The following is a 15,450-nucleotide window of genomic DNA, read 5'->3' as shown; positions in this document are numbered from 1 at the left end:
GCTGCAGAAATTGCGATGGACCTTGTGGAACGTGCACGGATTTTGAAAGGGGTTGTTTTGCCTGATGCCTTATAAGCCTGAGAAATACATTGACAAATCCAATTAGCCAGTGTCACTTTGGATACAGGTTTTCCCATGAATGAGGGAGCAAACGACACAAAAGGTTGATCAGCCTTACGAACATCTTTGGTCCTGTGCAGGTAAAAACGCAACTGTCTATGTACGTCTAGTGTATGCAACATGTATTCTCCCTTATTTTGAAAATTTTTGAAAAACACTGGCAGATTGATAGTCTGATTGATATTTGCCACAGATGCCACTTTTGGTAAGAAAGACGGGTTAGTCCTGAGAGACACTCTGTCATTGTGGAAAATAAGATAAGGAGGTTTCATGCACAAAGCTTGGAGCTCTGAAACCCTTCTAGCAGAAGTTATGGCTACCAAGAATGCGGTTTTCCAGGACAGAAATTTAAGGGGTACAGAAGCTGCAGGTTCATACGGAGGTTTCGTTAAGGCTTGCAGAACAAAGGTCAAGTCCCAAGGGGGAGTCATGGATTTCACTGGTGGCTTAAGGAAAACGCCACGCAAGAATGTATTGCACAATTTTGTAGATGCTAGAAATCCTAATCAGTCTCCCACATGAAAATGGGATATTGCTGCCAACGGTACTTTGACCGTTGATGCACTGGCCCCTTGTTCAAAAATCATGGACAAAAAATCCAAGACTGTAGGAATCGGAACAGTAAATGGGTTGAGACCTTGGCTGTTAGCCCAGATAGAAAATAGTTTCCACTTACTATTATAGATTTTCCTGGTGGACGGTTTATGAGCCGCTACCAGAATAGTTTTCACTGGTGATGAGATACCGGGAGTCCTTGCTATTAGTGGAACTAGATCAACCAAGCCGCGAGCTTGAGGTTGACCAGGTTCGGTGTTGGGCACCCCGTTGGGTGCGATATCAGATCTGGAATGGGATCTGGGATTAAAGGGGGGGGGGGGGGACTGTGAGACCGCAGGTATTTGATGAGGCCAGAATGGGGCTAGGAGGATAATTTTGCTCCCCAACCGTGCGGCTTTCTGAATGAACTTCGCCATAAGCGGAAGCAGGGGGGGGGGGGGGTAAGCATAGAGTAGACCGGGAGGCCAAGCATGAATCAGAGCGTCTCTGGGGCTCTTCCCCTTCTGGGGGAAGAATTGCGAAGAACTCGCTGCATTTTGTGTTTTGGGGAGTAGCAAAGAGATCGCAGCGAGGCCAACCCCACTTGTGGAAAATTTCCTTCGCAATTTTCGGATTGAGAGATCACTCGTAAGGACTGAGAATTACTCGACTCAATTTGTCCGCCAGAATTTTGGATCATCCCGGAATGTGCATTGCTATCAGAAAGCGGTTGGTGGATATCGCCCATTCCCAAACTCTCATGGCTTCTCGACAAAGAGGGTAGGATCTGGTTCCCCCTTGTTTGTTTATATACCAGACCACTGACATATTGTCCGTCTGTATTGCAATCGTTCCTAGAGGTAGAAGGTCTTGGACAGCCTGCAACGCTAGAAGCACCGCCCTCATCTCCAGAACATTTATGTGCAAAGCAGTCTCCGACGAGGTCCACGTACCTTGGACGTTTCTGCCCAAACAATGCCCCCCCACCCTAGGCAAGAAGCATCCGTGGTTAACATGACCTTGGGGGGGGGGGGGGTGTCCCTTGCCTGAGTTCTGGGGAGTGAAGCCACCAAAGGAGGGATTCCGTGCAAACTCTGCTCAGGGTGATAGTAAGTGTTCAATGGGTGGAGTAACAGTGACCATTGAACTTGGAGTATCCACTGTAATATATGCATCCTTAGGCGAGCATGGAGACAGAGGGCCAATAGCCGCTGCCATTGAACCTAGTGCCCTCAAGACTAATTCTGCCGGCGGAGCCTTAGTGCGAAGAAGAGCCAAAACTTGGAGTGAGAGGCTGGACAGCCTGTCCGAGGTCAAGAAGGCCCGAGAAGATCGGGAATCTAGCCTGGCTCCTATGAAATCTAATGCTTGCACAGGATGAAAAGACTTCGGTATGTTGACTGAGACGCCCAAGCTGTCGGCAAGAGACAGCACATAGTCTCTCGCGGTACAAAGTTGATGCCTGTTGGTTGCTGTGAGGAGCCAGTCTAGGTACAGAAAGACCCTTATGCCCTGAAGCCTCAGGTGGGCCGCAACCACTGCCATGACTTTTGTGAACACCCTGGGGGCTGAGGTGAGTCCGAACGGAAGGACCCTGAACTGGTAATGACTGGCCCCTAGCCGGAAGCGGAGGAACCTCCTGGACCGTCTGTCCAGTACGCGTCCTTGAGGTCTATAGAGCACATCCAGTCGTTCTCCTGCATTAAGGGGAGAATAGATTGTAGAGTGACCATCCGGAATTTTTCTTTGGGAACAAACATGTTCAGGTCGGACAAGTCTAGAATGGGCCTGAGTTTCCAAGTCTTTTTTGGCACTAAAAAGAACCTTGAGTAGTAGCCCAATCCGGAATGGTCTGCGGGGACCCGCTGGATGGCTCTTTTTTCTAACAAATTTGAAATCTCGACGGTCGCCGCCTCTCTGATTGGGTGGGACATCGGGGAGGCAACCACCTGAGGGAGGACGAAATAGGAAGGGAATTTTGTAGCCTCTGGATATAATTCGGAGCACCCATCGATCGTTCGTGATGGACTCCCACATTGACAGGTGCTTCGTTAAACGCCCCCCCCCCCCGACTGTCTCCAGAGCTGGACAGTCAGGTAAGCCCTCAGGGCTGCTGCACGGGTCTCTCGGAAAAAGGCTCCCTAGACCCAAAGTTACGCAGTCCCCCTCTGCCTCTGGGCTGGTGTCCACCCTGCCCTCCTCTGTCTCTGGAGGGCGCGGAGTCCGAAGCTGGATAGGATTGCTGAGACTTGCGGAACCACAGCTTCTTTTGCCCCCTCTGATTCCTTGAGAAGGAACGTTGGGGAGAAGCGACTCCAACGGCAGACAGTTGGACTAGTATCACGGTCTTGCCAAAAAGACAAGAACCGTCAAAGGGTGCGTTCGCGAAGGACGCCTTGAAAGGTTCCACGAAATTACAAAGACAGAGCCAGGCGTGACGAACAAAACACCTGCTCCACTGGCCCTTGCGGCTCCCTCCGTAGCATAAGACAGTAGACGCATGGACGTATTTGAAATGGACTTGAGAGTGGCCATGCGTGTCGAGAATACGGTTTTGTTCTCGACCGACATGGACTCAGGAGGAGCTGCAGTGTATTCCTTGATCAAATCCCGTTGCAGCCTGATGATATGAGCCATATAATTCAGCGCCCTCACGGAGAAGGTTGCTGAAGCAAAGGTCCGCTTCCCTATACGGTCCAGTGCCCGGGACTCCTTGTCCGGCGGGTGTACCGTGGAGCTCTCCTGGGAGAGTTCTCTTTTAGTGGCAGCAGCTACCAACATGGCATCAATTGGAGACCCTTTGGCCCAAGCCTGCCTGTCTGAAGGGGGGCCAAGGATTTTATCCGGTCGACGTGGGATACGCTCCACGGTGTCGGGTTCCTGCCAAGCCCTGGTAGTCAGATCTACCAGGGGATCTGCCGGTGGGGACACCCAGGAGGTAGATGGGCCCGCTTCAACGCCCAAATCGGACTCATCCGAGGAAGGTTTTGGGCAGACCCCCAATACGCATTTCCATGATGTCTCCAAAGGAGACATCCTCGGGTGACCTTGGGAACCTTCCCTTCCTCTAAGTCCGTATCTGTGGTGACGGACTCGGGAGTCCATGTGCCTCCTTTGCACGTCCGTTTCGAGGCACCTCCTCTGTGGGACTATCAGAAAAGGGCTCGTCAGCGGCCTCTTGTTCCTCCGAGGAACCAACTGGAGGGTCTGAGCAGGCTGTCCCGATGGAAGGATGATGGAAGTTAGGCCGTATGCAGTGGGGATCCAAAGCCCGAGTCGGGGACCTGGAAGACCTCGACAGTACCCTCTCCACTACCTTGAACGCAGAGGGAGAACTACTCTCTTCCGGCCCCGAAAGCAGTCTCCTCGGCTCCGAGATAGGGATCGGGGTCGGAGCCGAAGCCATCGGATCCGAAAGGGAGGTGCACTGACATAGGCGGCGCCGAAGATGCACCCGCTCCCACGGATCCGACGCCCAGCCCACGGCCCCGAGAGCTCGGATCCGAGATACTAGAGGGTATGGTCGGCGTCGAGAAGGCTTGGGCCACAGACGCCAAAAAAACCCCGGCTCCGAAAGGGCCTAGATCCAAAGACTCCAAAACCCGGATCCGGGTTGAAGGAGAAATCGGGGCAAATATTGAAGCTGCACTCCCCCCGTGGAAGGGGGGGGGCAGGAGCACCCCATCTGCATTTGGGTCTGCAAAAACTGACTCATCATCCTATCCATGTCGGCGTCGGAGAGAGACCTAGTAGATCTAGAGGAGGTCATAGAGGAGGGTCTGGAGGGCCGCCTCGACGACCTCGAGGGTGATAGGAGCTCCTCCTCCGGCTCCGGTGAGAAGGAAGGAGATCGGAGCCGAGAGTCTGGACACCCTCGGAGGTGATTTAACAATTTTTGAAGGCGGAGCCGAGGGATGATGCTCGGCTCGCCTCTTGTGTCTGTGCTTCTCCCTGTGCTTATCCCTAGAAGGAGAAGACTGAACTTCCTTCGTACTCAAGGCAGTAGTAGGAGATTAAGAGTCCCAGCCTGAGTCGAGGGAATCAGGGGTGTCGAATCTACCTGGGTAGCCTGCACCTTGGCGGGAGAAGAGGAAGAGGCCTCCTCCGGGGGAAGCAATCCCGCCAGAATAAGCCTGTTCCTTCTGTCCCTCACAGCTCAGGGGTTGAAGGCTGCGCAAACCTGGCAGTCTGAAGACAAAAGGGCAACCCCCAGGCATATAACACACTGAGTGTGGCCATCAGCTGGGGAAAGCTTATGGCCACACCCAGTGCACTTTGAAAAAATAGCTTTATGGCCTTCGGCCATTTTTCTGACACACACTCACACGCCCAAACACCTAGGGGAAGGGTTTGAAAAAAGAAAACGCAATCCCGAAAACAAAAAAGGGCATAGAAACACTCACAATACTCTCCTTTTTAAGTTTTAAAGTTTTAAGAAAAATTTCTGAAAGAAAATTATTCACTTCCCTGTCTAAGCTCAGGAGCTCTTCTCAAGATGCTTGTTATTCAAGCCGCGCAAAAACGGTCCGAGGTAGTGTGGTGGTGACAGGGGATTGTGGGTAGAGGGGAGGAGCTTGGATCTTGAAGCTTGGAAAGCTGCCGGTCGGATCCGAGGTCTGATCAGTTGTTCTGCAACCTGTGGGTCTCTGAAGTAACTACTTCAGATCTGCCCAACCTCCTAATCTACAATCAGCTCTGCCTCAGTCATTCGATCTGTTACCTTCCCAATAAGTGTCCTGCCCTCAAGAACCTAGTACAACATCACTCAGCCAAAAGGCCTCTTAGATCATCAAGCAAACTACTACTAGACGTCACCAACAGATATAACAACTTTGGAGATGTGCTATACAGTAGTCCAATGGCTAAAAAATGGAACTCTGTCCCCCACTAGCATTCAAAACACATCATCCAAAGCCTCCTTTAAAGACGTCATCAGGCAACATCTCAAGCAAAGCTGGCAGTGCCATAACTGCTCCCCAGGCTAGTGAAAGAGGATAAGGTATACATACTAAATCTAGAGTACTTGATAATAGTTTTCAATCTTACAAACACTGGCTAATCTACAATGTATGTACTGTACCTGTGTACTATGTATGTATTCTACCCAAGTTCCAAATTTCAGCTATACACCACATATCTATTAATTACCTTTATTTTTAAAATTATTACTTTTGTTTGTTCTTTCCACTGTAACTGTTGATGTGCTGCATACCACTGTAAAAACATGTCTTTTGTAATTTGTGTGTATATTTATCATGTCTAAATAGCTAAATGTATCTGTAATTTTTCTTTGGGGAGCATTCCTCCCCGGACCTCTGCTGAAAAAGGGCCTTTAAGGCTCAGACACCGCCGCTTTACAAATGTAAAATAAAATAAATAAATTTAAAATGCTTGCCCAGTGAACTGCTGACAGGCAGCTTTACCAACTAAGGCATGGAAGAGGTTCACATACACAATAAATGCAAAGGTTTGCAGTGAGTTCCACTGAATCCATTTTACCTGAATAAAATGATATACAATTGCCAACTTGTGTTGTTCATCTAATAGTTTTTAATAATCTTCAATAGACAGAAAGTGCACCTCTCACTAAATTACTTCACAAGAACCTCTGAGCACCCATAAGCAACAGAAAACAAGAGTCATCTACATGAAAGCACCTCAGTACACATTTACCTGCATTTAATACATACAAAAAGTGGCTAAAATCAGTTACTATATAGTACATCTGATACATGCTCCAATGGGAAGGAAAATACTGCATCTGCTAGCTACATAAAACTTCTTCTCTTAAAGAGCTTTGCAGCAGCTGAGTGAATACCCAAGGGGCTCCAGGGGTATCCTATAAACTGATGTTTTGCTGAGTTACCTTGTTCTGAAGTAACGTCTGCAGTATGAGGAACCTTGACAGTATTAAGTCTATTCAAGAACTCTGAAAGTCTTTTGGTATGAACATTTCATAGGCCAGTTTATTTTGGGCGCATTTTTGAATGATTTGCTTTACAGATGTGCAAGCTTACAAATCTACATCAAACTGGCATTTTCTCTTGTGATGGGCTACCAGAAAATTCCTAGCAAAAATCACTACAGAATAATTCTTATACTTCTACACAATCAAAGCATGTAACCTAGTTCCCGTTGTACGTTTAAGGGCCACATCTGTGATCCTTTGGCCTGAGGATTTAAAAGCAAATATATTAAATCCTCAGAGGCATCTTGAGTACTCCTAGGAAGTACAGCAATTTAGGGGTTTAATCTATAAAGTTAAAAAAAAAAAAAAAAGGCTTTTTAGGTCTAATAGCAAGTTTAACACTTTGCTACTGCATTCAAGGATTACAAGTTCAAAACTCAAAATGCAGAGTCTTGAAAAACAGGGCGCCCACTCAGTGGCTTTTATGTTCGGACACCAGAGTGTGATTACATAGAAAAGGCATGCGACATCTGGCCAGAGCATCCTGCACTCAATATACCTACATCACAATACTTTAAACTGCAAAAAATACATTACTGCAATCTCTACTGGTTAAGCAACACCACACAAAACGGTATACACTACAAACACTGGCACAACTACACCAGATACAAAAAAATGTGCACATACCTCTTGTAGGATCAAACATGTCTGTTAGGTCTTTGGGAAATTCAAGCACTAAGAAAAAAATACAAATTCAATGTTGTAATAAACGTTGCAGAAACATGTAGAATGAACACAAGTTACCTGCAACACCACCATCCTACATGGATCCCTTGGATGGATTCACTCTACCAATGAGAATTTTTTTTTTTTTAATAAGATCCTTTCACAGTATGAGCCATGTCATTATGCACCAGCTATGCAAGTGGGCCCTCTCACAACCCTTTAAGTTTTCTAATCACCAGCATGCAATTCAAAACATAACAAAGGTGTGTCCTATACAGAAAAAACAAGCAACTCAAAACAGCAAAAGCTAGAGGGGGATTTACCCACCACCAGTACTACGGCAGGAGGGCATTCCTAATTTAAGGAAGTTCTCCTCCAAGACTTCCAAAAACAATTACAGTACCTCATGAATCTAATTACGTTCCGAAAGAGAAAGAGCTTTGTTAAAGCCAAGTTTCATACTAAAGAACCTAAACAGTAGAGTTGTGCAAGTAAACTTACCATAACAGTAGACATGCAAATGACCACTGCTGCAGTAGCCTTAGCTACACACATTATATCCGGACAAGGACTTAACCCAACAGCCAGCCAGCAAGCGTCAGGGCACCTTCCAAGCACCCAAACTGTCAAGTAGTTTGAGCCGAGCTGAAGTTTAGGCATAAAGCCCTTCAGAGACTTTCTGCCAAGAGAGGGAGTTCAAGTCCTGAAAGGATAATGCTAGGAAGAACAGACACAACATGGCATAAACACTAAAAAAGAAAGGAGAGGAGTTGCCATAGCCATTGAAGTATCAAGACTCACACTGAATTCAATGTGCAGTGACTTGAAGAAATTTAAAACAGATTTTTTCCTCACAAGAAAAAACTGCAGACAACATTCCTCATACATTCACAATTAGTCAGGACAAACCTTAACATGAACAGGTCAATTCAAAATTCTGAAAATCAGATTTGAAGCACTTTTCCTTCATACTGAATCTTGCCATTCTTATTGGAAATAGAATTGGAAGTGTTTAGCAGCAGAAGGCTTTAACTAACACTACAACTGCTGGATCAAGTTTTAAACTTAACATTGAGGAACTTTATAAATCCTACCATTCCTTTTTAGGAGCAGCTTGCTGTCTATCAAGGTAACTGCAGGCAGTAAAAAACGTCACCCATGGGAGATGAAACTGAAGGAGTGGATGCAGGTTCTGGAATTTTTTTCTCTTAGGGCTGAGAAACCTCAGTGTTCTCCCACCGAACATAGGCACATTCTATAAACAGTCTCACAGAAAAAAGAACCCTCCACTGAGGAGAGTCAGAAGCGCAGCTTCTCCTGTCTGAATCAGAAATCAGAGGAGAAAACCCTTCATCTTGGCCAGATGCAGAATCTTGAATCTCTCAGGAAAGAAGGTATCCCTCTCTCTTGTACCAGAAACTACAAGATCAGTAGCCTGAATTTAACCCTGCACTAGACCCACTAAACTAAGGAAATCTGAGGAGGAGTCTGTATATGTTTAGCTTTGTTTTATTAAAAGGAGCATCAGATTCCCCAGGGATGGGCACAACACTGACAAATAGGAAGACTTTCCAGTTTCCTCCCTCAAAATCGATGAGAGGGGCTCTTCATTGTACACTGAGGGGACCCAAACAACTTTCTTTTTGTGGCTGGAACAGACAGACTGTTCCATGGTCAAACAGAAAACAGTGCCTCTCTCCCAGGGGGTAAACAACCACTAAATGCCAGTAAAAAGTCTGAAAAAAGATTTCTAAAAGCAGTACACAGCACTTTAAAACACTTTGCCAGCCCCACAAAGTGTAAGCAATTTCTCCACATAAAAAGAAAAGTTTCTATTACTTTAAATGACTTTTAAACTGGCAAGGAAAAAAAGATAAATAAAAAGCACTCATTTTAAAAAGTACAGTAGTCTTATGACAGTCCAGTAAAAAACAGGCTCCTAGCATTCATTTTAACAAAATTAAACAGACGTGCCCTCCCCACACCTCAAATGGGGACTTGTCCAACAGCCAAGGAATAGCACAAGCAGGCGGTCAATCCTCAAAAGCCTCAATGCAGCATATTCTTTGGCAGCAGTAAATCTCTGAAGGGCTTGGCACTCAAACTTGCCTTTTAGTCAGCTCACCTTGAGAGGCCTGTCAGTTTAGATGCACAGAAGATGCCTTGAAGCTTTGGAAGCTGGCCAGCCGTTGCATCCTTGACAGGATACAACTCCTAGTTAAAGCTACTGCAGCAGTGATCAATAAAATGAATGCTCAACAATCTTGCATGTTTTTAGCTATAAACCCATTTGAAAAGGGTACCAAATAAGCTGTTGCACCAAAAAGTTACCAGAGAAGAGCAGCTAACAGCTTTAAAAAGCTGCTTGATACCCAAGTGCACTGCTATTCAACCAACAGCATCAAAAGCAGTTTACTGGCCTTCCGATGCCATAAAACTCTGGTACAGGGGGAGGTAGGGGGAGCTAATACATTACAGCAGATTATGAGCAGGTACCACTTTATAACCAGTTCTGCACTCTTGAAATGAATACAAGAAATTCACCGAGCTGAACTATGAGCTTCTTGTGTTGCTAATGGGTGACCTAAATGTATAGGAAGACCGCCTGGGTCAACATGGCTGGAGCAACAGGAAGAGAGGACAGGCTACTGTAGACTTCTGCCTGGCAAACTGCTTGATGGTGAGCAACACAACTTAGCGAGAAAGTCAAGATCATACACAAGGTAGAAAAAGTGACTGCAAAGTCATCCCCAGGGAAACAGTTGTCCCACGGCATAAACCACTTGGTTGCCACAATCACCTGCAAACAGTAGTCAGAGAAGGCTCTAAGAACAGACACCAGGCTGCCAGAACCTGACTGGAGAAAGTATATAAAGAATTACTCAAGGCTCAAACACAAAAAACAGATTGAGTTGAAGAATGGCTGTGCCTCAAAACAGCATGTGTGAGCACTACAGAACAGATATGCAGGCCAAGCCAGCTATGGAAATAAAGTACACAGGAAAGCTAGTAGTGTAATACAGTAACACAGGGAGTCAAAAGAAAGGAGTGCAGGAAAAAAGTGGGAGATCGAAAAGACTGACCATGCTAGGAAAGAATACTGGTTGGTTAACAGAGGCTAAAACAGGAACTGCAATAGTGAAAACTGCATCAGAGACATTACCAGCTTCTAGAAAGTAACTCAGTAGATGGCTGAAAAAAGTACAGTTTTGTAATTACCATAAATGTAGATGTTCGAAGATCCACATTGCTGCAGTCCTTACATATGGGTAGTCCGCTGTCCTCGGTCGGCCCGAATACCAAAGTATTAGGCTGACGTCGGTCAAGGCGCTTAAAACTGACATCAGGACGTCAGGGTACAAAAGCGCATGACCGACGTCATTTCCTCAGTCTTTTCTTGCCCCAGATGTCAGAAGGCCCTAACAAGACAGGCCAAAGCCAAAAACCAGCAAAACCCAACCAACCACCCGTGCACTAACCATATTTACAATATGTACAACACAAACCGCACCACCACCTTCAACAACAGAGGGAAGGAGGGAGACTGCAGCAATGTGGATCTTCAACATCTACATTTATGGTAGGTACAAAACTGTACTATGTTCTTCATCTCACATTGCTGCAGTCCTTACATATGGGTAGAATCCCAAAGCAGAGGTAAGGGAGGATGGCAAAACTATAAAGCATTAGGAGCTGCCAACATGCCTTGTAAAATTGCAGTTGCAAATCCAGCCCTAGATTTAGAGTAAAGTGGAAGGTGGTAATGCTTAGAGAAAGTATGCACTGAACTCCAAGTAGCTGCTTCCAAAATATCTTTAGTAGCCACCCCTTAAAAAGCTGTAGAAGTGGCAGTAGCCCTAGTGGAATGAGGCCTAATCCCAGCTGGAATCTCCTTACCATGATGGGAATAACAGAAAGCAATACAAAAACCAATCCACTTAGAAATAGTTTGTTTAGAAACAGGTTTGCCCTGAGAACCCAAAGCAAAAGAAACAACTGCTGAGACTGCCTGAACCCTTTAGTTCTGCTCAAATAATATCGCAACTGTCTGTGTATATCCAAAGTGTGCAAAATCTTTTCCCCTTTATTTTGGGGTTTGCATAAAAGTAGGCAAATGAATAGTTTGGTTTAAAGCCACACTAGAAACCACTTTAGGCATAAAAGAAGGGTTAGTACGCAAAGACACCCTATCCTTGTGGAAAATTAAGAAAGGCTCAACTGCCATAAGGGCCTGTAATTCAGAAACCCTTCTCGCAGAGGTAATGGCCAACAAAAAAGCAGTCTTCCAAGATAAATATTTCAACTCTGCCGATGCTGCAGGCTCAAAAGGTTGTAGAGTGAGTTTCTCCAACACAAAATTGAGATCCCAAGCAGGAGTAGGAGCTCTACGTGGGGGTCTTATATATTCTTTGCCCCTCTAAGGAATTGCTTAAACAAAGGCTGAGAAAATAATGGTGGGTCACAGTCATAGTGAGCAGAGATTGCTGCAGCATGAACCTTTATAGAGAAGGACAAACCTTTGTCCAATAACTCAGTAAGGTATTGAAGCGCCACACTTAAATTAGGTTTAGAAACATCAAAGTCCTTTGCTGTACTCCAAAATAAAAATCTCCTCCATTTATCTCGTGAACTTTCCTTGTACTAGGCCTTCTGGCCTCCAAAATAACATTCAAAACTTGTTGTGGAAGCTGAGACCCTCCAGGGTTTAAACCAGAATATGCCAGGCTGTCAGATGTAGAGAATGAAGTTCGACATTGAGTAAATGACCGTTCTCCTGAGACAGCAGGTGAGGAATCGAAGGCAAAGGCCATGGAGGCTCCTGTACCAGACTTCTCAGTAATGGGTACCAGTGCTGTCGAGGCCAATCTGGAGCTATTAAAATCATGTTTGGCTTGTCATGTCTGACCTTCAGCAGTACCTTTGGGAGGAGAGGCAGAGGTGGAAAGGCATACACGTGAAGATTGCTCCAATTGAATGAGAGAGCATCCACTTTCCAAGCTGAGGGATGAAACCTTTTGTGCAAAACTTTGGCAGCTGGTAATTTAGTGGAGAAGCGAACAGATCTATGTCTGAGTTCCCCATAACACTGTCAACCTCTGGAATACATGAGGATCCAATTTCCACTGGGGATCCATAATTTGTCTGCTCAACACATCTGCTAAGGAGTTCTGTGCTCCTGGCAGAAACCTTGCCTGAAGATTTAGCTGTAAACTGAGAGCAGTCTCCCACAAAATCATTGCTTGTCTGCATAGAAGATAAGAATGCCCCTTGCTTGTTGATGTACCACATGACAGTTGTGTTGTCTGTTTGAATCAACACCTGCCCTGGAAGAAGTAAATCCTTGCAAGCTATCAATGCAATTGGACTGCTAACATCTCCTTCAAGTTGATATGTAGATGTTGAAGTCTGGCAGGCCACGTGTCTTGTATCCATTTTCCATTTAGATGAGCTCCCCAAGCTTTGTCTGAGGCATCTGTCGTTAAAATCTGACTCGCCTCTGGCCGGGTCACAGAGAGTCCCTTGTTTAGGTGACATTCCTGAGCCCACCACAAAAATTCCTTTTGAATGCAAGGTATTATTTGAATGAGTGTCCAAATCTTGGCAGTGCTGTGTCCATACATTCTTGAGATACCATTGTAGCTTCCTCATATGCAGTTTGGCATTGGGAAGTACCAGAATACAAGATGCCATGAACCCCAAGGCTTGAAGGACTGTCCTTGCAGTCAGCCTGGACTGATGCGACAACTGGTGGAAGTAAAGAGAAAGATTCTTTTGTTTGTCCGGGGTCAAAAAGGCCATCTGGGATGCTGTATTCAGTCTCACACCCAGAAAGCACATGTCCTGAGAGGGTACTAGACTGGACTTTATTTCGTTCACAGAATACCCCAGGCATCTTAACACTGCCATCACATACTGTAAATGATGAAGAAGTTCGCCTTTTCTTGGGCCAGTATCAGGCAATCGTCCAAATAAGGATAGATCTGTATTCCTCTTAGCCTGAAGAAAGCTACCACTGGAGCCAGAACCTTCGTGAACACTCTGGCGCAGTAGATAAGCCAAAGGGCAATGCAGAGAACTGATAATGTGAAGTCCCAGCCCACGCAGATACTTCCTGCAACTGGGCCTGATAGGAACATGAAGGTAAGCCTCTTTGAGATCCAGAGTCACCATCCAGTGATCTCTGCCCAGCAGAGGTAAAAGCTGTTGTAACGTTAACATTTTGAACTTGGGAATGTCCAGATATGTGTTGAGGATGGATAAATCCAAAATTGGTCTCCACGTGTTTCCTTTCTTTGGTACTAGAAACAGGCGAGAATAAAATCCTAGGCCCACTTCTGGCAGAGGAACCGTTTGTATGGCCCCTATTTGAAGTAGTAGAGAAATTTGTTTGCGAGCCTCTAGTCTTTGCTGAGGAGGAACGTCCGCATGCCTTTGAAAGGAGGCAAGGTATGGAAATAAAACTTGTAACCCTGGTGTATGATATCCAATACCCATTTGTCTTGTGTAATCAACATCCAATTTTCCTTGAAGAGTGCTAACCTTCCTCCCAAAGGTGCTGCCAGGCAAGAAGGATCTGGCAGCTGAAAAAGTAGGTCATTGGGCCTGTTTACGAAAGGACTGGCCCCTGCCCTCACCGAAGATTGTGCAGGTGAACTCCCTGTTCTAGGCCTGAAAGAACTCTGAGCTCTGCCCCTACCACGTCTAGATCTACCCCTAGACTGAGAATCATAAGAAGGATACGTCCACCCCTTAGCAGGCCAATTCCTACTAAACTCGAGGCTGAACTTGCAAAAAATCTTTAACAGCCTGCATAGACTTAGCCTTGTCTTCCATTTTCTTCAAGACTGATTCCACAGGTGAACCAAACACATCAGACTGCAAAGGAGCATTCAAAATCCTTGTCTTAACATGGTCAGATAAATTCTGATCCTTTAACCAGGCGTGCCTGCGAAGAACTGAGCCAGTGGCAGCCACCCTAGACGAGGCCTGCACAGCATCAAAACCACACTGTAATGAATGCTTACCCACTTGTTCAGAGACATGCACCAAATCTTGCAACTCTTTACACTCAATGCCTTCCGCCAGAGCATCCACCTTAGACTTCAATTGAGAAAGAAGAAAGTTTTGATATTTCAACATATGAAACTGGCAATTCAAAGCCCTCATAGCTAAGGTAGAAGATGTATAGACCTTCTTTCCCCATCTATCCAAAGCTCTGGCTTCTTTATCTAGAGGAACCGGATTTTTTACAACAGAGGCCTTGACACCCTTAGGTCCCTGACTAATAGTTTCTGGGTCGGCCCTAGGACTCTTATAAAGATATTTATGAGCCTCAGGCACCCTGTAATACCTATCCGGTTTAACAGGAGCAGGAGGCAGAGAATCAGGATTAAGTGAAGCCTCTGCAAACACATCTTCCACAACATCCAGAACAGGGGTATAGCCAAGGGCCTATGCTGGGGTAACAGCAAAACTCCTAAGCCTTTTCCTAGAATCAGAGAAGTCCTGACCTTCCCACTTAAAATGTTCCCTCATAGAATGAAGTGTCTCTGAAAAAGAAAAATCCTCTGGAGGAGAAGCAGGAGGAGTGGAATCATCTGCATCAGAATCAGAATAAGGAGAATACTCCTGCAAGTCTTCAGCTGAAGACTCTGAAATATCCGGCCTGCTCAAAACTTCCCAACTCTGGCTCCACCCTAGGCCTCTTATCAGGAGGGGCATAGAACCTCTAATCAGAGTAATTAAATCTTCTGCCATTTTAAGCATGTGCTTCTTAGGCACAGACCCTGCTGAACTAGGAGTGACACCAACAGAAGCTGAAACTGGCCTGCCTCTGGGAGAAGCCTTGGAAACAGAAGGAGAAGGCCTAACCACCCTAGGAAGGGAGGGAGTACAGTAACTTGGGAAGCCCCTTCAGCCTGACCTGCCTCCTGAGAGACCACCTCCTGCAAAATCAAAGTCTCCCCTGAGACTCCAGAGAAGTCTCCGTGAACCAGTTCCACTGAAGCCTCTAAAGAACCGGCGTCCGGAACGGACGACTCATCTTGCCTGGGTTTAACTGTTTTGTCTTTGCGCTTTCTAGAAGCGGCCGGAGAATCCGACAGCATATTATAATTGCACCGCTTCCCAAAGACCAGCCTAGCACAATCCAACTA

At 45.9% G+C, this 15,450-nt stretch overlaps 1 protein-coding gene across 3 annotated transcripts in view; it reads right to left on the bottom strand.

The window, feature by feature from the left end:
• E2F4 (E2F transcription factor 4) overlaps nucleotides 1-15,450 on the bottom strand; it is a 503,847-nt gene that overhangs the window by 103,027 nt on the left and 385,370 nt on the right. For all 3 annotated transcript variants that reach the window (XM_044081422.1, XM_044081423.1, XM_044081424.1), the window contains exon 8: nucleotides 7,256-7,303. In XM_044081422.1, the coding sequence (XP_043937357.1) occupies nucleotides 7,256-7,303 (48 nt within the window). The remainder of the gene's footprint in view (nucleotides 1-7,255; nucleotides 7,304-15,450) is intronic.

This window comes from Protopterus annectens, chromosome 8.part0, assembly GCF_019279795.1.
Source record: "Protopterus annectens isolate FY-2018-M chromosome 8.part0, PAN1.0, whole genome shotgun sequence".
Lineage (NCBI taxonomy): Eukaryota > Metazoa > Chordata > Ceratodontiformes > Protopteridae > Protopterus > Protopterus annectens.
Note: the sequence above shows the minus strand (reverse complement) of the source record. Positions and strands in the feature narration are given on the sequence as shown.